At 42.4% G+C, this 20916-nt stretch overlaps 1 protein-coding gene across 2 annotated transcripts; it reads right to left on the bottom strand.

Moving 5' to 3' along the window:
• Positions 1-1995: 1995 nt before the first annotated feature.
• On the bottom strand, positions 1996-20573 carry KRT222 (keratin 222). Of its 2 annotated transcripts, none has more exons than XM_063137705.1 (6): positions 20414-20573; positions 11221-11349; positions 10337-10557; positions 8523-8602; positions 4293-4401; positions 1996-2721 (listed from the first exon to the last, which is right to left on the bottom strand). In XM_063137705.1, the coding sequence occupies exons 1-6, from the start codon at positions 20507-20509 to the stop codon at positions 2508-2510; spliced, it is 849 nt and encodes a 282-aa protein (XP_062993775.1). In that variant the 5' UTR covers positions 20510-20573; the 3' UTR covers positions 1996-2507. The 2 variants fall into 2 exon arrangements, with proteins under 2 accessions (XP_062993775.1, XP_062993776.1); XM_063137706.1 differs by having other exon boundaries at positions 20331-20500.
• Between the last annotated feature and the right edge of the window lie 343 nt (positions 20574-20916).

Here is a 20916-nt window from a genome sequence, read left to right on the forward strand (position 1 = left end):
TAAGCTGTTTTATTAGTTTTTATAATGTTATAAGTTGCCCTATGTACTGCAGAAAAGGTGACTAACAAATTTAAGAAATAACATAAATTTGACAAAGTCCTCTCCGGTTGCTGACCCATCACATATGAATAGTAATGTTACCGCTCTCAATACTGTGTTGAGAAGATTAACGGGACATACAGCTTATATTTGTCAGGCTCAGTTTTATTATCAGTATTACAGTGGTGTCATTTACTTTGGTAAATTCATATCCCATCATTTTTTAATGCTCAAAAGTAGTTTTTTTTAAAACTCCTCGTAAAAAGTACAAATTAAGTTCCAACAAAAAAGGAAAAAGCTGAGTAGTAATTCATAAGACAGTTTTACATTCAGAATGCAAAGTAACCATATAGTAACAATGCTAGATCAGAGTTCATTGATCAAATGCCAACAGGTAACATATTATTTTAAGTTATAGAACAAGAACCTGCAGTGGAAATGCTTCTTTTATATGTTGTTAAAAGTCGGAAGTAAATGCAGCACGGTACTTGCTGTGTCATTTACTTTTTATGCATGCCATATGTAATAAGGCAACCATTGACACGCTAGCAAAATTATTACATGCTACTGAGGTCCTAAATAAAGAAAACACTGAACCTGATTCTCCAAGGTATATTGACAACCTGTAGTTCCCTATAATTGTTAAAAACATACATATTAATTTCATCTTAAGATCATTTTTAAAACCCAAATGCCTGTTTTCAAGTTTAGTTTTATAGTTTTTTTAAAGACAAGAATTTACACTCTGCAGTATGGGAAGAAAAATGTTCAATCTCATCTAAAATTGTTGGATGCTGTTTTGAGTTTCCAAGGTGGAAAGAATGCTGATGATGTACCTGTGCCCGTGACCGAAAATACAATGAATCTCTGGGATGTTTGCTATGAAAAAAGGAGGGCATGAGTTTGAATTATACTTCTTTCCTCCACCTTTTCCCATGACTTCACCTTTTCAAGAAAAGTCATGCTGTCCTGGAAAGGGGAATAAAAGATTCTGTCCATTCCTTTATATAAAGCAAATATCACAAAAAAGGGACAATATCCAGCACCTAAAAAACTATTTTAGGCATGGCCAAAGACTCATGCGCTCCCAGTAGGATTTTCCTTCTTAATGTAAGCACAGCAGCCCCCACCCCCTGCATTGTTACAGATAGCTTTTGAAACTCACCATTCAGTTTGACAAATTATTCTTCAAGAAACACATGTCCAACACCACATCAGAAGTGCTAACTAAGAGCTTTATCACGCCAGCGTTATACTGTGCAATCACTGCGAATTGCACGCAAAGGACTCAGAAGTTTTCCACCTTATAATCTGCTTTGATTGTGAAGTATAGCTTGTTTACTGCCTTAATTGTGCAAGAAAGCAAAAAGATTCGCCGTATTTAGCCCCTACATTTTGAGTGTAGTTTCCGAGCCGCCGCTGAGGCGCTGGAGCAGGATTTTAAAGAAATGCTTACATCTGCATAAGCTTTAAAGATAAAGACACCAAAATTGGCACAGTGATAGATATTGTCGTTGTTTATTCGTTCAGTCGCTTCCGACTCTTTGTGACTTAGATATTAGGGAGAGCTTTAAGCATGGCGAATTTGAATCGAATTGGGTCATCCGTTGATTTTTTAATGATTTTTTTACATTTCCCCCCTTAAACTCACTTCCTGGTATGCAAAGGATCACTGTCGCTCGGTAGCAAAAACAACAACTGCGAAAGCTTAGCACTACGGGGATAATCCGAGGGAAGCAGGTACGTGGGATGAAGGTCACAGCAAGTTACGTTTTAACATGTCTTTTACAAGAAGGTTTAGAAATAATAGCTTGAAGAAATCCAACTATGATGATACACAGATTCTTGGATAAGTGCACAATTATTGGCCAGTTCTGACAGAACAAGCAACAGTGTGCATAAGTCTTCCTGTGGTCATTAACTGGTTTCTCCAAAGTGTCACATGGATGTTACTTTGGAATTATATGGATTGAGGCATACAGCCCCCCTTGAAGCTTTTGTGTAAATTCATCACTTGCTAGGAGAGAAATACCAACTATTTGGTATGTTAATTATGATATTGATACAAATGTACAAAGGCAATTGCATCACTCATAATCCTAGGCTAGAGTAAATCTTTTTAGATATAGATGTTCCATTCTGCAAAGACAAATCTTTGAACCCATTAAATTAAGTGCTTGATAAAATTCTAAAAGCCAAGAAATCTTCTTTGAAGGAAAATAAATGAGAACACAAAGTACTTCAGCAGATGCATTATAGTCTAACAGGCATTCTTTTCTTAGGGTAACAGTCTTAACCTTCTCTAGTATCTTCAAAATAACACTGGTTTATCGGAATATATATTAGTTGAAAGAATATACTCCTAGTTTTGACACACAGGAGGCAATCACGTAGTCCATCTAAGTCCATACTAACATTTATTTCTGAAACCCATTCATGAATATTCTTTGGGCTAGTTTGATGCCGATTTAAGTTTTGATGGATGGGATGCTAGAAGACCGCCTCATAACCAATCTCACTTCGATATCAGGCAGGCTTTTCTGTTTAGTCTGTAAACAACCTTCATCTGCCGCTGCCAGGTGGAGATCAAAGCGCAAAGAAACTGATTTTTTCCTTAAGCGAGGGTTGTCCTTAAAGAAAGAGCCTTCCCATTCTTTAATCACCTCATCGACTTTTTCTGTCCTGAAACAAATTAAGTATTATACACAGGGCATTAACGCAGAGCATGTCTTCAAGCTAGGATTCCACAAAGTGATAAAAAGTGGCATGACCTGACCACACACAGAGATATGTTTAGTCAATTGAAAACAGAGGCTGTTGGGTCTTTTAAAAAGCTGTATCCCTACGAAATATATTGGGAAGGTTTGACTTTTCTGCATTTCTACTCTTGTAAAATAAAAGGGACCCAAGGTGGTACCAATGATCTTATGCCAAACAAGATCATTGGAGCCTTTTAATTTAGAAAAAGGATAAGGGGGCATGACAGAGGTGTATAAAACTTTGCATAATGTGGAGAAAGTGTACAGGCAGAGGTTTTCTCCCTCTCTCATATTAGAACATGAGGTCATGGAGCTGAATGATGTGAGATTTAGGAGAGATAAAAAGAAGCAGTTCTTCATACTGTAGAGATAAACTATGGAATTTTCCACCACAAGATGGAATGATGGCTGCTAACATGGATGGCTTTAAAAAAGGATTAAATAAATTCATGGATGATAAGGCTATCAATGACCTCTAGTATCGGCAGAGGCAGTATGGCTCTGAATATCTGTTGGAGGAGCCCTTCTCCACATCCCACCAATGCAACATATATGCTATGTTGGGACAAGGGAGAGGGCTTTCTCTGTGGTGGCACCCCGACTGTGGAATGCCCTCCCCTGGGAGGCCCGACTGGCGCCAACGCTGATTGTATTTTGACGCCAAGTAAAATCATGGCTTTTTAACAAAGCCTTTGATGGTTAAACTCACTGGCACATTGTTTAAACTGTTTTAATTGTTTTTATTGCTTTTAAATTATATATTGTTTTAATCTGGATCATGGTTTAATTTGTTTTTAACTGTGCATATTTATTGTTTTATACTATATGTTTTTATCTGTACACCGCTCTGAGATCTTAATGATATAGGACGGGATATAAATGTTTTAAATAATAAATAAATAAATAAATAATACCAGTTATTGGGGAACATAAGAAGGAGGCTGGTACTGCACTCATGACCCTGGTTCTCATAGGCATCTGGTTTGCCCCTGTGGAATCAGAATGCTGGACTAGATATAGACCTTTGATGTGATCCAGCATAGCTCTTTTTATGTTCTTATTAATGTGCTCTCCAGTAAAATGATCGCCCGGGGTTCTAGACTATGGAAACAGATGTACACTGATGGGGCTATATAAATAAATAAATAATAATAATAATAATAAAGAACAGATGCCCTCGTGAGTCTGGTTTCACAGCCTTGTTCAGGACAAAACAGCAATCCTGTTGAATTAAGCAACACTGAGTTAGGGCTCTGTATTATTTAAATTCATGGTGCAGTGAATTTTTAGACTCCCTTTGTGTCTTTTTGTATTAATTCCAATTTGCTAAATGCTTCTGTTGATGCCTTTAACATTTTTTGGTTGCAACCCTTTACACACTTATTGCAGAGTAAGCTCCATCGAACATCGTGGGACTTACTTCTGAGTAAACAGGCATTGTTGGTTGTCATAATGGAATCTCATAAACACTCTATTTTACTCTGTTTGACTTACTGTATTGTGCCACGAGCTTCTGCACTCTCCTTTGCAACACCTCCATTTAAGACAGCTTGCTTTGTCAGTATTTCCACTTTTTCAATCTCATGCTTCTTTAGCTCACTTGCTGTATAAATGAGACACATGCAAACATATAATAACATTCACCATAATGCAGCAAAAGGCACCTGTCTGTAGGCTGTACTGCAAGACATGCATCAACCTTATTTTCATTGCTTGACTTTTATACCTTTTTAGGGCAGAAAATCGGCATTCTGCACATCAAGGCTGTGTACTGACTTGCCTAGTCTGACTAGTAGCTTGGTGCTGTTGTAGTATTTTGTGAGCAGTGCTGGTACTAGGTAGTGCTGTATCCACCATTCCTCTTTAAATGGGTACAATTTATCACAGAATAGATTTCATAGAATCATAGAGTTGGAAGGCGCCTAACAAGGCCATCGAGTCCAGCCCCCTACTCAATGCAGGAATCAATGTACATGGCGTTCCCTGGTAGTCACCCTTCCAGAAACTGACCAGGCCTAGACCTGCTTAGCTTCATTAAGTTTGCAGCATCCCATGCCTTCACACCAGGCAGACTGCAAACCTGCCCCCCCCCCAACACATTCATTTTGGGGTTCTTTGTTGCACTGGGTTCCTGCCACAAGAGCAAGGATATGAGAAGGGGAAAGACCATAACTCAGTGGTAGAACAAAAGATTTGTATGTAGAAGGTCCCAAGTTCAGTCCACAGCATGTCCACGTAACGTCAGGAAAGATCTATCTGAAACCCTAAAAAGGCGCCGTATGTTAGTATAGACAATACCAAGCTAGATAGCCCAGTAGTCAGATTCGGTATAAGGTAGCTTCCTGTTTTCCTAGAAATGACCTTTTGCAGGGTTCACAGAGTGAGACAAGGTGCTTAAGAACTAAAATAAGTTAAATCAAGCAAGCTCACAAAAGTCCTTGCTTTGATCTATAACAGGGGTGAGCAACTTGTGGCCCTCTAGATGTTTTGGCTTACAACTTCCATCAGCCCTAGCCAGCATAACCAAACATCTATGAAGCCACAATGGCCACCCCTGATCTAGTAGGATGCTAGACGTGGAATGGCCTACCACTGACATCAAGATAGCTTACCCAGTGGGTGCATTTAGGTGACACTTTAGTCCACAGAGTGGGAAGAGTCCACTCCCTGGATGGCTATTCGCATGGTGCCCTTGGGCGCCATGGAAGTGCTGCTCTGTGGAGTGGACTATCCCCATTCTGTTGAGTTGTCGTCTCTCCCCCACCTCTCAGCCCTCGCCGCTGAATGGCAGCACTGGTTACCACTTACCTTATTGGGGCACCACCGTTCTGTGGGGAGGAGCGCAGGGGGGAGGGAGAGAGGCGCCATGGCCATCGCTGGAGAAGGAAGTGCCGGCAGAGCCATCTCTCCTCATGACAGGAGGTGGGACTAATTCACTGCTGCTCCGGAAGGCATGTCACCTCCCCTGTCATTGAAGGCGTCACGCCTGCCAGTTCTCACTGCAGCCGGTGTGGAGGGACAGGCAACTGGTGCGCCATGGGTGCTGATGTGTCCTTTGTTGGTGGAAACCTCTCATTGTGTGACATGTGAGGAGACCACTCCGGAGCTTCCTCCTTCTGCAGCCGCCGTGGCAGGCGTTCCTCAGCACGTACACACCACAGGAGGAGGAAGCTCCAGACTGGTCTCCTCACATGTCACGCAAAGACAGGCTTCCGGCGGCAAAGGATGCATGGGCGCCAAGAGAACTGCTCTGCTGAGAGGGCATCATTTGTCTTGGCAGCGCCTCTTCTGTCCCCATTTAGTTTCGATCCAGAGAGTGGGGAGAGCTGTGACCGTCAGCTCTCCCCACTCTCTGGATCAAAACTAAATGGGGACAGAAGAAGCGCTGCCAAGACAAATGATGCCCTCTCAGCAGAGCAGTTTTCTCTGCAATGATGCACCCTTCGCCCTCATGTCCATAGCAACAGGGATGGGGGCGGCTACAACAATGCTGCCCACTGCCCCATTGCCATGGAAATGATGGCGACAGAGGGGCGTGCACGCAAGACTCCTTCCTTCAACTGTGACAAGGTTGACAGATTCTTGCATGTCCCCTCCCCATTCACCAGAACATAAGGGGAGTCCTTTGCTGCAGCAGGAGGGATACTTGTGTGACTGATTCCCCTGCGTCCCTCCTGCTGCAGCAGAGGATTCCCCTTTTGTTCTGGCAAATGGGGAGGGAAACGCAAGAATTTGTCGTCCTTGTCACAGCTGAAGGACTGATCCTTGTGCCCCCCCCATGATATCGGCGGATGAATTTCTCCATAGTTGGTGGTTGCACATCCCGCTACAGGAGACATCCTTCGTCCGTCCCCCCTGCGATTCATTTGGGGATTGGCTTGAGGGGATGGAAGGAGCTCCTTTTGTTGCCTCACGCCTATCTCCTCAAGCCTATCTCCAGATGGATTTCAGGGCAGGTGGTGGTGGCAAGGGATGTGTGTGTCCCTAGGAACACATGGGGCACTGCGATTGGTGGCGTCCCACCCAGGGATGGTATGTGCCTGTGCTGGGAAGCTTGTGGGGGGGCTGAGGATTGTGGCGCCCCACTAAGGGACGGGACGATCAGTGGTTCCCCAAGCGCCTCCTGGCACGGAATTATTTCCCTGCTGATGGAGCCCCGCTGGGCTAGAGCAGCAAGAGTTTCTGCCGCTCTTGCCTTGCGACTCTGTTGGCAAGGAAAATAATCAAAGGAGCCCGCCACATGACACGATAATCAACGGCTGTGCAGGAAAACCAAACCGCTGGTTATCTCTGTTGGTTATTTTTTCAAAATAACCAGCCGTGGCGTGGTTTTTGCCAGACAGATGACATGTTACTCAGCGGTGAACTATTGAAGCAACGGTTGATTAAGTACTCCATCGTTGACTAAAGTGCCATCCTAACTGAGCCAGTGACTTAATACATGATGCACATTTCCTTGAGTATACTAATCAACCATGTGAGAGCGTTCTTCACTTTTTCAGCTGTCAAATTTTCCCGTCATGTAACCCCCTCCCCCAAATGAAATTCCTGCATGGAGAAATCTAACACCACAAGGAGAAAAGGTCTAGCCAGGGGGTCTCATCCTGATGTGCTAGTTTTCTACTTTCAGGCAGATTTTTGTAGCATGATATCATATTAACAATTTCAAACTTTCCTTGCACTCTTGAGTAGTACAGCCCACTCAGACAATGCATAATTCCCTCATTCTGTGCCTGTAGCAGAATCAACAAAATTAAAGCAATAGGGTGTATGTATTTAATAAAGGTAGTAGGCACTTCACACAATATGCACAATAAGATTATTAATAAAAGCAATACCTGGAGGCTAAAAAGCACTCATTGGATTAAGTTTTTCTCTGAATTGGCAGATGATGCACAGCTAGTGCCTCCTAGATTCTCTCAGGGAAGTTTTCCGAGAATCTATTGACAAATATTTTCAGGCCCTGCGGTTTGTGGGAGATGAGGTTATAGTTTGCATATAGATGTTGCTCTGTGGCATGATTGCCATTGCCATCTCTTATTCTAACAAAATTACATCAAAACTGATTTATGTATTATTATTATTTCAGTTTCAGTTCAAGGGGGGGGGCAAAGACTTATTCTTTGCTGCCCCAAAGAGCAGGACTAGATCTACCTGGGTTACATCACAAGAGGATAGATTTTGATTGAACGTTAGGAGAAACGTCTTAGTAGCAAGAGCAGTTCGACAATGGAACCAATTATCTAGAGTGCGGATGGGCTCACTAGAGACCTTCAAGCAGAGGGTAGACAAATATCTGTTGAGGATGCTGTAACTTGGATTGCCTGCATGGAGAAGGGGGTTTGCCAGATGGCCCACAAGACCCCTTACAACGCGATGATTTTGTTATTTCAACCCATAATTTTATAGAATTTTTTAAAACCAGAAAATAACAATGCTGTATATGACTGTATGTGACTGCGATTCAGAGAATTCAGTGTGTGTGCAGGGAATTCCTTGGTTGGGGGATTAGCAGGGACAGCTTGGATTGGACAGTGTGCATGCAAATTAAAGTGTGTGCATATTATTTTGCACCTTGTTAATGTAAACCCAGAAACTGGAGACTCTCCCCTCCCCTTCCTGGTAGATTATTGCCCTAAACCCTTATGAGTCCCAATTCAAATTAAGTTTTGCCTAAATTGTGGACTATCCTTTTATGTTATGCCTTTTCTTAAGGAAACTCACGTGAAGGCAAGATAAATGCTATTCGGCTGGTGGTAGGCTTTCTGTCATCTTTTCTTTCTTGGCGTGTGGAATGATAAAACCTAGAAGGAAAAATAAATATTAAGAATTATCTTCTTTATGGTTAAAGTCTTCTAAGTGGACAGAAACCATGGACATTTGTGGTGAGCTCTGTGGGTTATGCTAGAGCAGACATTGATGCTCCGTGCAGTCCATATTGCACCTCTTTGGTTTGCATTGCAATGGCCTCATACCCTCTATCTGTCTGGTGCTGCACACACACAGGAAAAGGGGAGGCTTCGTCAACCACTAGTTTTATCCCCCTTTTCATGTGGGTCTACAGACCTTCATAGAAAAAAGCTTTCCCAGTGGTTCTGAAATCGTGTATCTTGGATCATTAAGCTGTGATTTGCACAAGGTTGTGCCTAAGCATGTTGCCCCATTGCTTCTCTCTTTTTGTGTGGCGCAACTGAAGTTTTCCTGGGTTGAGTAACCATAGTTTCATGTTACATCTGAACTGGTAAACTACGGTTACTAGGTTTGGAAAAAACAGGATCTGAAATAAACTTCAAACCATGGTTTCAGATCTGGGTTTGTTCTGACCCTGGTAACTATGAGCAGTATGCACTGGTACTCCTACACAGAGTAGACCCATTGAAGCAAATGGGCCTAGTTGTGGTGCTTCAGTTCGAGGAGTTAAACAGAAAGGAGAAACAGCTGAGCCTGGGAATGGCCCTTCATGGGAACAGGCAGAAGCTAGCTGAAGGCCCGTGCAGCTGACAACAATTCCCACTCACTACAATCCCCCTAAAAGACTAGCCAGAACTCAGAAATGATGCTGGATGCAACTATTGTTCTTGGTGCCTTGTCTTCCTTGCTTGCATACCAGCTCCTTGCCTGGACTTATCCTGACCTTGGACCGGACCCGGGCTACTTTTTGGCGCATTCCTTAACCCATTATTGTTTGACCTGGTTTCTTATGGATACTTTTGGCTTCTGAACTCGGACTGTTTATTGACGTTTCCAGCCTGCTTATCTCGCTAATGCTGGCGATTTACAACACTAGTTTATGTAGGACTACCATTGGATACTGCCCTATAATTTCACAGTTTGGACGTAATAGGAAACTATGGTTAATTAACCCAAGAAATCTTCAATTGCAGCACACTGGGGAGGGGGAAGGAATAGCTGATGGGTATGGACATGAAGTTCATTAATATCTTGGGTTAATAACTGGGCCAATGATTGGATTGAGATGTAACGACAAACTGTAGTTTGTCATTATGAGAATGGCATGAGCCTCTGGCTCACATCCCCTCTTCTATGCACACGAGAGGAGGGGAGCAAAAGCTTCCATTTTCTCTTTGAAATCACCAGTTTCCCATTATTTCTAACTGTAGTTAGTTAAACCAGGATATCAAAGTGTGGTTTGATCCTGGTTTGTATAATGAACCACAGTTCCTCAAATACCAATGCAATGAGGAACAGCAGTTAATACAAAAGTAAAAGCAGAAGGGTTTGATCTCCAACTTTTGAGCATGAGATGGGAGAGGGGGATTGCATGAGCATGAAGCTAGTTCTTCTAATGACAAATCATGGTTTGTCATTGCATCTCTGTGAAAGAGAAAGCAAGCCTATTACCTTGAATGCAACATGCATGAGTATTTTGTTGTTAGTACACATATTAGCCAGAGACCTAACCACTTTGAGGGCTTGTATCAGGAAGTGAGATATAAATCTAAGAAATAAAATAAATCATAAATACTAGTCAAAGAACCTTGGCTATGTTGCTGGGTAGGAGTAATGGGTATAAGTACCTTTTCTCTTCCTCCTGCAGTAGACTGCGGTACGTAGCTATTTCTTGCTCAAGCCTCATCTTAGTGTTTAGTAATGTTTCATGTTGCTCAAGCTGTTTGTCAACGCCCTGTCGCAGTTCTTGTAGCTCTTTCTCCAGACCTTCAATCTCTGTTTCCAAATGCTTCAGCTGTGCCTGGTGCTGCTGTTCTGTGGTGCGAAGAGAACGTTCCAGACCCTTTTCCTATTAGATTAAGTTACTGGTTCAAACTCCAAACTGTATGTCTATAAAGCCCAAGACCATTTATATGTAAATATAAAAAATTAAGAGAGAGCTCACTTAAAAAACAAACAAGTTGGCAAAATTTTAAGGCCTTTCCATGGCAACTTATAAACAGTTGTATGATTATACATTTAAACATACATACATCCCATATATTTCCCCCTGCAAAGCATGATGTCCCAAAGAGCTTGGGAAGTCCAGAGTCAATTCCTGTTCTAGGTCACTGTGTTGAGTCTTTGGACTCTGTGAAGACATATTTCCGCATCTTTCCCATGGCAACCCCCTCAAAATATTTCACAGAAAGTTGGGAGATCCTGCTAAATGGGGTGAGCTATCAGGGGTGGGGGGAATCTCTGAAAATCAGGTGAAAGCACCTTCCATGTGTGGAACCTTTCCAGTGACAGAAAGCCATTCCTGGATATACTTGGGGTGTTTATTTTGAATGTGTTACTGGGAACCTTCTCTTTTGTTCAGTATACTGAATTCAATCCTGGATACATCCACATGCATTGTCCTTGTGCTAGGAATAGCTGTTTATGTATCAAGATACTTTGGGTATTGTAAAACCAATGTGTATTTTTCCCTGTCAGTACTAACATAATATAGCTCCGTGGTCACACTTACCACAGCATGGAGAGAATCTATTTCCATCTGCATGTGATGCCACTGACGTCTAGCTTCATTTAACTCTGCCTTGGCTGCCTTTAGGACTTCTTCGTCTTTGCTCATTCTTTCACTAGTGGCTTCTTCAAGCTGCAAGGAAGTATTCACAATGTGAGTTTAACATCCCAGGGTCAGTGAAAATGTTAACTTCAATTGTATAAATGAACCCCCAGGTTTCTGAAACAAAGCACACCCTAGGCATCTTTTATTTGTTCACTTATTTAATGTTACCTTACCTTGGAAATATTGAATTCAAATCCCAATAGGTATGAAAAAGTTAATACAGATTTTCTTTCTTTCTTTCCAAATGCGAATAATGTATTTGCATTTTCACCATCTGGACCAACAATATGGCACACTTGGCCAATAATCTAGCCTGTAGTACATGGTGACATATGTCTTAGTTAGATCTTGACTGGACTACTGCAATGTGCTGTGTGTTGGGCTGCCTTTGACAAGTGTCTGAAAATGTCACTATAATGCCTCTGTTAGGCTAACTTGAAGGTCACAAAATGTTGTGCCCGCTTTCAAGTTCTCCAAAACTCTTCATCAGGCAAGATGGTAAACAAAGCAAAAAGGGAGGGGTGTCTGATGTTAAAGCAAAAGAGCTTGCATTTAGTTACAATCTTAAAACTGAAAGTTGGAGGCTGCCAACATACAGATTAGACTATCAGGCAAGGATATGGTTTCAGGTTGCACCTGGGACCCCTCAAGTGTTACTGGGAAGAAGAAACAAACAATGGCGGATCCCTTATTTTTGAAAATATAAAATTCAGCTGTTATACAAAAAATTATCTCCATCCTTCAGTGAAACATGTCAGGTTCTTTGGTAAGTGGAAAACAGAAGCAGAGAACAACTAGACAATATATATATATAAAGGCAGTGGATTCCAAATTTGGTTGCTCTAGTTAGTAGTTACAGGGGATGCACCCTCTGAAAACCAAGTCCCAGCTTTAGGTGATATAAAATCATCTTCTTCCAGTGTAGGATTTCGCTGCTAAATTTGGTATTCTCCAGGTCATACAAAAAGCCGAGGTAGCCTTGGTGCCCAAAAGATAAGTTACACAGAAAAAATTCTAAATCTGTCTCACTGTAATATCTTTATGAGGCCAACTCCCAGTTCACCAAATGTGGCAGCCAAGTTGGAGATTGGGAATGTGTCACTTCACTGCTGCAACACCTGTAGTGACTCCCTATTTAATTCCAGGCCCAGTTCAACCTTTAAAGACTGCCCTGTATGATTTAGGACTGTTATTACGTGAAGGACTATTCTCTTCCATATGAGCCAGTCTACTCATTAAGATCACCCACAGAGAACCTTCTGTCTGTTTCAAACCTATGTTTGGTTGGAACAAGGGAGAAGCCTTTCTCTGCTGCCATGCCCAGACTCCCTGCATAGAGAGGTCTATTTTTCCTCTCATTTTTGGTCTGTCTTCATTAGTAGACAGACATGTCATGGAATCTTATGGATGTCTACTCAGAAGTAAGTACCACTGAGCTTAACGGGACAATCCTATGCATGTTGAGACAGAAATAAGTCCTACAGTTCTCACTCAGCATTAAATAAGCCATGATGGGTTGTGATGACCATGTGAACTATGACCATTTGCACTACTTTGTCACAAAATGGACATTTGTCACAAAATGTCATCCCAGACAAGGTAAGGAATTAAATGCTCAGCTGCTTGGATGAGTCACACTATGGCAGGATCTAAACTACTGCTTTAAAGTGCTTTAAAGCGCTTTATAACATTTTTGACAACTGTTGGGGCCCAGGACACACTCCATATACAGTTGTCAAAACTGTTATAAAGCACTTTAAAGCAGTAGTGTAGATCTGACCCAGGGCATTCGGAAGACTCTACTTAGTGATAGGCAGATAATGTACTGGCCAGGAATGACCCAGGGCCTTCCTAGATGAGGCCTTAGCGCGCCTTCTGACCCGGTTTCCCTGCTGTGCGTCCAGATGACGCACAGGGGAATCCGGATGCAGGCCGCGCAGAGGCCTCCTCCAACGCGCCATAAGCGAATGCGCTTACTCGCGAGGAGCCGCGAAAAGCCGCGGACCTGCCTGGCACAGCGCTGTGCCCATCGGCCCGGGGGGGGGGAAGAGAGGGGAGGGCGAAGGATGGCAGGGTGGGTGGCAAGGGGGGAGGGGGGGAGATCGCGCCACGCGCCGCCCGAGCAATGCCCGCCGGTCACTGAAATAAAGAACAAGTGAGAGATTCAATGTATCTGAAATTAACTTCACTCACTCCTACTTTTGTAGATTTTGCTGTACTTTGAAGCTTTTGCTATGCTTTGTGTGATACAGTCTCCCCTTCCCTCAAATATCTTTTCTGACTGTGTCTTCACTCATTGCAAGCTGCTGTTGTTGTTAACAGGGTTTGCTACTGGCCGGCCAGTACTGGATGGCTGGCTTTTTTTAATTTCAATTTTTTAAAAAAGCTTGTGTATAATTGTCACAAGTTTCTTTACTCTAACATTAGGGTGGGTGTTGTGGCAGTTTACCTAAAGACTGGAGATCCCCTTAATGCCAAGGGCTGAAACTGCTCAATATGCAAAGCCCCAAAGAGGAGGTTTGACAACCTGAGTTTGAAGGATATGGCTCCAGCAGTTTTAAAACACAATAATTTTAAAATTTTGAACTTTAAAAAAAATCCTTAAAAAAAATGGATGAACAGATCTGATTCAAACCTGGCATGGCTAAATCTCTCCTTAAGAGCTATCATGGTGCCAACTTTTAGCCCTTTATCTTTTAAAAATGTCATTTTTTTAAAAAAAATTAAAACCTCAAACTTTAAAAAAATATCCTAAAACTCAATGGATGGATAGATCTATTTCAAACTTTGCATAGCTAAAGTCCTTGTTAAGAGCAATCATGGTGCCAAGTTTCATCTTTTTATCTTTAAAACCAATATTTTTTAAAAAATTTAAATCCTCAATTTTTTTTAAAAAATCCTAAAAATCAATGGATGAACAGATCTGTTTCAAATTTGGTATGGCTAAAGCTCTACCTAAACACTATCATGGTGCCAACTTTCAGCTCTTTATGTTTAAAAATGACGGTTTAAAAATAATAATTTAAACACCTCAATTTAAAAAAATTTCCCAAAAAATCAATGAATGAACAGATCTGTTTCAAATTTGGTGTGGCTAAAGCTCTACCAAAATCCTATCATAGTGCAAAGTTTCATCTCTTTATCTTTAAAAATGACGATTTTAAAAATAATAATTTTAAAACCTCAATTTTAAAAAAAACCCTAAAAAATCAATGGTTGAACGGATCTGTTTCAAATTTGGTATGACTAAAGCCCTTCCTAAGAGCTACCATCATGCCAAGTTTCATGTCTATCTTAAAAAATGACGGAGTTAGAAGCATTTTTGTTAATTCCCATTAGAGCTGCTCTTTGGAAAAATCCGGATTTCCCCTCCACCTCCCGAATTTGTCATCAAAAACCCGGGCAAATCCGGGCATATGGTCACCCTAGTGTTGTGAATATTGTAGTATTGTATTAGTGTATTGTTAATCAATAAAAGATTTTTAAAAATTAAAAAATATTTATTATTTATTTACATTTATTGGTCACCTATTAACCTATCTTCTAGGTGATTACTATATTATACAATAGAGTATATAATATATTTGTAGGAAGAAAAAGATTTACTTTAAGGAAAAGATGGCTGAAAGCCATGAAATGGATTCAGATTAAAAGTAAAATATAAAATTAATTATGAGGTCATTAATCAGGGGTGGTTTTAGCCCTGAGAGCTGCATTCCCTCAGTCATTGCATGAGAGGGGCAGCTGGTAGGTGGAGTTGGGGTCCTACTTTGCCCCCGTCAAATATACACATATTGTCCTTCACTCACACACTTAGCCCCTCAGTTCTCCTGCAAACACACACTCACTTTCCCCCACTCTCTCGCACACTCAATCACAGGTTTAGCCCTTCTGCTGTGATCGGGATGAAGTTCACCCCTTCCATACTGCTATTAACCGGGGGTGGCGACAGTCAACAGAAAGCTCTGGCGTGGGCTGGTCCATGAAGTCACGAAGACTGAACGAATAAACAACAAAACTCAGTACCAATGGCTTGTGGCAGGGGTGGGTGGAGTGGAAATCTTTCTCAGGATTGGGAGGGAGAGAATAAGGGTTAAACTTTCCCGCCATACATATCCTGCTTAGCTGCTGCCCTTCCCTGCACAGCTTGAGCTGAGCCTGCCAGGTGCAAGTAGGCCTCATGTGACCCAGGCTGTAGGCTGACTTAGATAAAGCCTGAGTTATGAATACATATTTTCATTCAGTCTGATAAAGCTGATACATAAAAGCTGCATTGTTGCTATCACACTGGAATTGGACTTCACAGCTGACAAGTAGAAGATAATTGCGGGTTAACAGATCCAGACAGAATTTGTGGATTCCTGCTCATGCCTACTTCAAGTGAATATTTTTCCAAATACCCAGACGTCTTGTGTCCCCTGGATAAGTCAGCACACTCTGTCATTGCCAAATTACTACTTGTCTTTGCATGAGACATCCTCAAAGAAGTGTTGAGTGCTTGTAAGCACAAGCAAAACAGATGTCATCTAAGACCTGATCAGGCACAGTTAACCGCAGACAGGGTGGCTAATTACACACGGCCTAAAAATAGGAAATGCATCACCCCAAAAAGAAAAAAAAGAAGAAAGAGGACAAAAGAGGGTACAGATTTGCATAAAATTTGCATATGCCAATTTATACGTATAGAAATAATTACTGTAATTTAAATAGAAGTACAATACATCTCAGCATAGCAGGTAAGACTGTGACCAGGGGACTTGGGTCTGCTGCCTGGGAGCTAATCACTGATGGGCAACTTCAAGGGCCTGGGTGTTACCTCTTCTTTAAATCAGATGAGACAGCCTTCAAACAGAGTATGCCTTTAAACAGAGGACTGTCCTCTGTAAAATAGGACATATGGCCACCCTTAAGGCAGATGTAGAGCAGACTCATGCAAATTGGGGCTCGTCCAAGGCATTTCATTACCTAAGGCAAAGTACAAAATGGTGCCTTCCACCATTTTATGTAAAAAAAGAAAAGAAAGCCAACCAGACTGACAGCGGAGTCTTCAACACTGGTGAAACGACAACTTCTTCCATTGCATCTGAGACAGCAAGCTAGTTCAGGAAGCACACATAGCTTTATCTGGTCCCCAGCCCTCAGGATCTGCTGCCTGTGGTTGCTTCTCGCTCTGCCTAATTGCAGAGTCGGCCCTTAATAGAGGATATTCTGAAAACCCTGAACTTGAGGAACAGGAAGAAACACAAGAACCTCGTTACCAACCATTTTTACCAAAGAACCTCCTACCACAGCCCACACATGCATTTCCAGGGGCTCAAACATGAATAGAAACTTCAGAAGCCAAATGCACAAGCAAGTGGCATACCTGGGGCTTTTCTATATGTGCTATATACCCCATTGTGGCTGCGCCATTGCACCCCGTTGTTTATATGATGCAGCCGCCAACTCGCAGCCACCTTTTGCTTTTCCCTGTGAACCTGCATTTTTTTGAAGTGTTGTTTACCATTGCTCCGATGTCACCACAGTTTGTTGTCTGCCTGTGGTGGCTTCAGTTCAGATTTACAGTATGGGTGTACTTAGGGAAGATCCCCATGCTGGGTAGGCACGGGAATGCAGGGCAGGAGGCGGGCTCGAGAAGCCTAGTAATGGCCACCATGGCAATATAAAGTCGGGGGAACAAAAGTAGGGGCAGTTATGATGAATATTACATAAATTCAATGAACTGTAGCAGCACATCTGCATTGCTACAGACTTTCAAAGTTGCACAGAGTTGCCGGGGGAAAAAAGTTTTTTGTGGTTTTCAGCCCCCCGATATTTTGTGCCCATTGCTGTCACTTCACAGCAGCTGTGTGTTGTGGGGTTTTGTGGGAATGAGTAGGCAAAGCGGCATTGTTGAGACGGGCCCCTGAATTGAGAGACCTGTAAGGAAACTTTTTTCAGGAGCGACATGAAACAATAAGCTAAACCCCCTATTCAGGGGTTCTGATTCTGAGTAGAGTAAACCCATGATGAGAGGGAGCGTCCAAGCCCTGCCTTCTTTGTTGTTGCGTTCATCACCTTCTACAAGTGGAGGCTGACTTTCTGAAGAGGAGAGCCTCCTTCACTGAGTCTCCACTCAATTAAGAATGCTGCAAAATCATTTTGAATCATATGGAAAATCCTCCATGGAGACAGGATGCTCTCCTCTTCAGAAATTCACTCTCCAAGAATTCAGGGCAATTAGCGCAATGATGGAGGGGAGCAGAACTAATGCGCTCCCTCTCTTTGTGGGTGTTCTCTATACAGAATCAGAAAAACTGAATATGGCTTTAAGCCAATGGCAAAAGCTGGTCAAGGGGCAGGAATAATTGACCTGCATAACTGAACATGCTGCAATAATCATCACTGCTCAAAGTGTTAACAGTACAGATTTATGAAGCAAGAAGAGCAGCACAGTCATAGTGTAATGGTTACCCATCTCCAAGCTCAGCAATCTCATCAAGGAAGGCCAAAGTAAAGTTCCGAGAACAACCAATCTCGGCAGCTCAAGTGCCCTGCATTTCTGTCTAAAGGCCTGAAAAGGTGTACACACACAAAAGTCCTCTACAAGGCAATTCCATGATGATCTTGGGGCTACATTCATTCATTTTTCATTTACTACATTTCTATACCACCCAATAGCCAAAGCTCTCGGGGCAATTTACAAAGATTAAAAAACATAAGGACATAAAAAGAGCCACGCTAGATCAAACCAAGGGCATCTAGTCCAGCATTCTGCTCACACAGTAGCCAACCAGCTGCCCACAGGAAACCCACAAGCAGGACAAGTGCAACACACTCTCCTACCCATGTTCCCCAGCAATCGCTGTACATACTACCTCTCATACTCAAGGTCAAGATAGCCATCAGGACTAAAAGCCATTGGTAGCATTATCCTCCATGAATTCATTTAAGCCCTTTTAAAACAATCCAAATTAGTGGCCATCACTACATCTTGTGGAAGTGAATTCCATAGTTTAACTATGCACTTGGGGAAGATGTACTTCCTTTTATCTGTCCTGAATCTCCCGCCAATCAGCTTCATGGGATGACCCCATGTTCTAGTATTATGAGATAGTGACAAAAGTGTCTTCCTAGCCACATTCTCCACACCATGCATATGGCGCAATAAAATACAATACACTATGCAATGAAATATTGTACATAATATTATTATTTTTTACATACAAACAAATAATTCTCTTGGCTTTAAACGATGACTGTAGTATATGGCTAGATAGGCCCTGGCCCTGCTACAAATTACCTCACTTCCTGGAATGTGGAAACACAGGGCAGTGTTCTACTGGTGAGAGGTGTTCTCTAAGGTTTGTTTGTCCCTGGCCATGAAGGGCTAGAAAGGCCCCAAAACAGCATCTTAATTTGGGATTAAAAGTGAGTTAGTAGTGCGTATAGGTTGCTGCAATATTGGTTGAACATGCTGCTGCTTCCCCACGTTTGCCAGGTGATGATGGAAGTCAGAAAATATTTGAGTAGAGATCACGATCAGCTTCCCCCCTCCTACCCCTCAGCTTCTCCATTGACCCAGGTGACATTGGTATTTTGTGCCCCTGTATTTATTTATTTATTTAGAATATTTATATAGTGCTCCCCATTGAAAAATTTCAGAGCGGTGTACAAGGTAAAATGAAAATAAAAACAGAATAAAACAGTTAAAACAAAATTTTAAAGAAGCAAAAACAGAGATTCAAGGCTGCATATTAAGGAAAGGCTTCTTGGAATAAAGATGTTTTCAGGAGGCACCGAAAGGAGTAGAAGGTTAGAGCCTGCCTGACTTCCAGAGGCAGGGAATTCCACAGGAGGGGCGCCGCCACGCTGAAGGCTCTTCCCCTGGTGGATTCCAATCGGAGGATGGATCTAGGTGGAACCACCAGGAGCAGGCCCTCGGATGACCGCAGTGACTGGGCAGGTTGGTAAGGGAGAAGGCGCTCCCTCAGGTATCCTGGTCCCAAGTTGTTTAGGGCTTTGTACACAAGTACAAGAACCTTAAACCTGGCCTGGTTTAAACCTACAATACAAAAGCATATGCAAACCTAGCTTTTGGTGATGAAGTATGGTGTGTGTGTGTGTGTGTGTGTGTGTGTGTGTGTGTGTGTGTGGTGCACTGACTAGTGTGTTGGCTTGGCACATGGGACACCCAGGTCCAGATTCCTGCTCTGCTGAGTACCCTGCTGGATGGGCATGTCACTAACTCTAGGCCTAATCTATTGAATTTTTGTGAGGATAAGATGATATAAGGAGATGTTATAACCTGTCCCAACTTCTTGGTGTTGAACTTGAAAGATATCTAAACAAATAAATGGTGTCAGCCTACGGCAGAGCCAAGAGATGATAAAAGGAAATAACTTCTTCAGAAATAACCATTTTAAAGTACAGCACGGTGATTAGCTCATCCTCCTTCCAGCTTCTTGGTTTATGGTTTTTGTGCAGTCAGACTGGTCATGCAGTTGTGATTCAGAGGCATTTATTTCGGTGTGAATTTTTAATGCTGTCATTGTGACCGGGTAACCTTTAAGAAATATGAGACACGAAAAAAAGGCAAGCAAAGCATTGCAGAACACTAGGACACCCATAGTGGGGACACTATAAATATTACCTTGAGGGTGAAACATAAGCTCCACAATCTTATAGGTGACTAGAAACCATAACCCACCTTAAAAACTGTTTTTTTTTTTTACACACCACTGCTAAATGATGCCTAATTTGTTTTCTCCCTGAGAAAATTGCATTTGGAGGGGTGGGGGCAGGGCAGGGCATGGCAAAAGCTTTGTTATGCTATTTATACAAATATCTGAATGCAAGGTGGCACAACTCTACCTCAGCGTTCTTTTTATTCACCTTAACACATCTCCCCCTAGATGCTCAATCTAGACACACTGCAGTATGAGAAAAGGACAAAAGGGGGGGGGGGAGAAAAGAAACCTGATTCCCTTCCCCAATAAAATGCTGCATTCAAAAAGGAAATACTGTACCTCACAGAGGCCGAGAGAGGAACTGAGTACACATTGGATTGTCTCCTTATTCGGGTAGGTGCCTGTCTGTATATGATCATTACCTGGGTCCCTGCTGAGAGGATGGTCTCTATCTGACTTCGGGTGATGAGCGTTTCATAGTTTGCCCTGATCTCATTGAGGAGCTGGGACAGTTCCATGCTGCTCCCATCCTCCACCTTGGCTAACTGAACCTTATTGATAGGGCGAGAAGGCTGCTGCAGAGCGCTCCCAGCCTGCAGTAAGAGAGAGAACGAGAGAACGAGAGCCGAGGGTGAGGAGGGAGGGAAACTCAGATTTTTTAAAGTGGCAGAGTTCTATTCCTTCAGCAATAGCATCGAAGCACTGTCGTTTATCACGGCTCCGCAGCAGTTTTCGTACTTGGACTTGGAGCTGGTTAACCGGAGCAGTTCGTGCAGGGTCATTCCCCACCGTCTGTGGCCAATATAGTCAGCAGAGGAGCACTTAAGGCCCGCTACATAGAAATTAATTTCAGTGTTGAAGAAAGCATGTTTTCTTTCAGGTAGCCTGAATATCACTTTGGCCTTCTCATGTGTATATGGGAGTC

Source organism: Elgaria multicarinata, chromosome 11, assembly GCF_023053635.1.
Source record: "Elgaria multicarinata webbii isolate HBS135686 ecotype San Diego chromosome 11, rElgMul1.1.pri, whole genome shotgun sequence".
Lineage (NCBI taxonomy): Eukaryota > Metazoa > Chordata > Lepidosauria > Squamata > Anguidae > Elgaria > Elgaria multicarinata.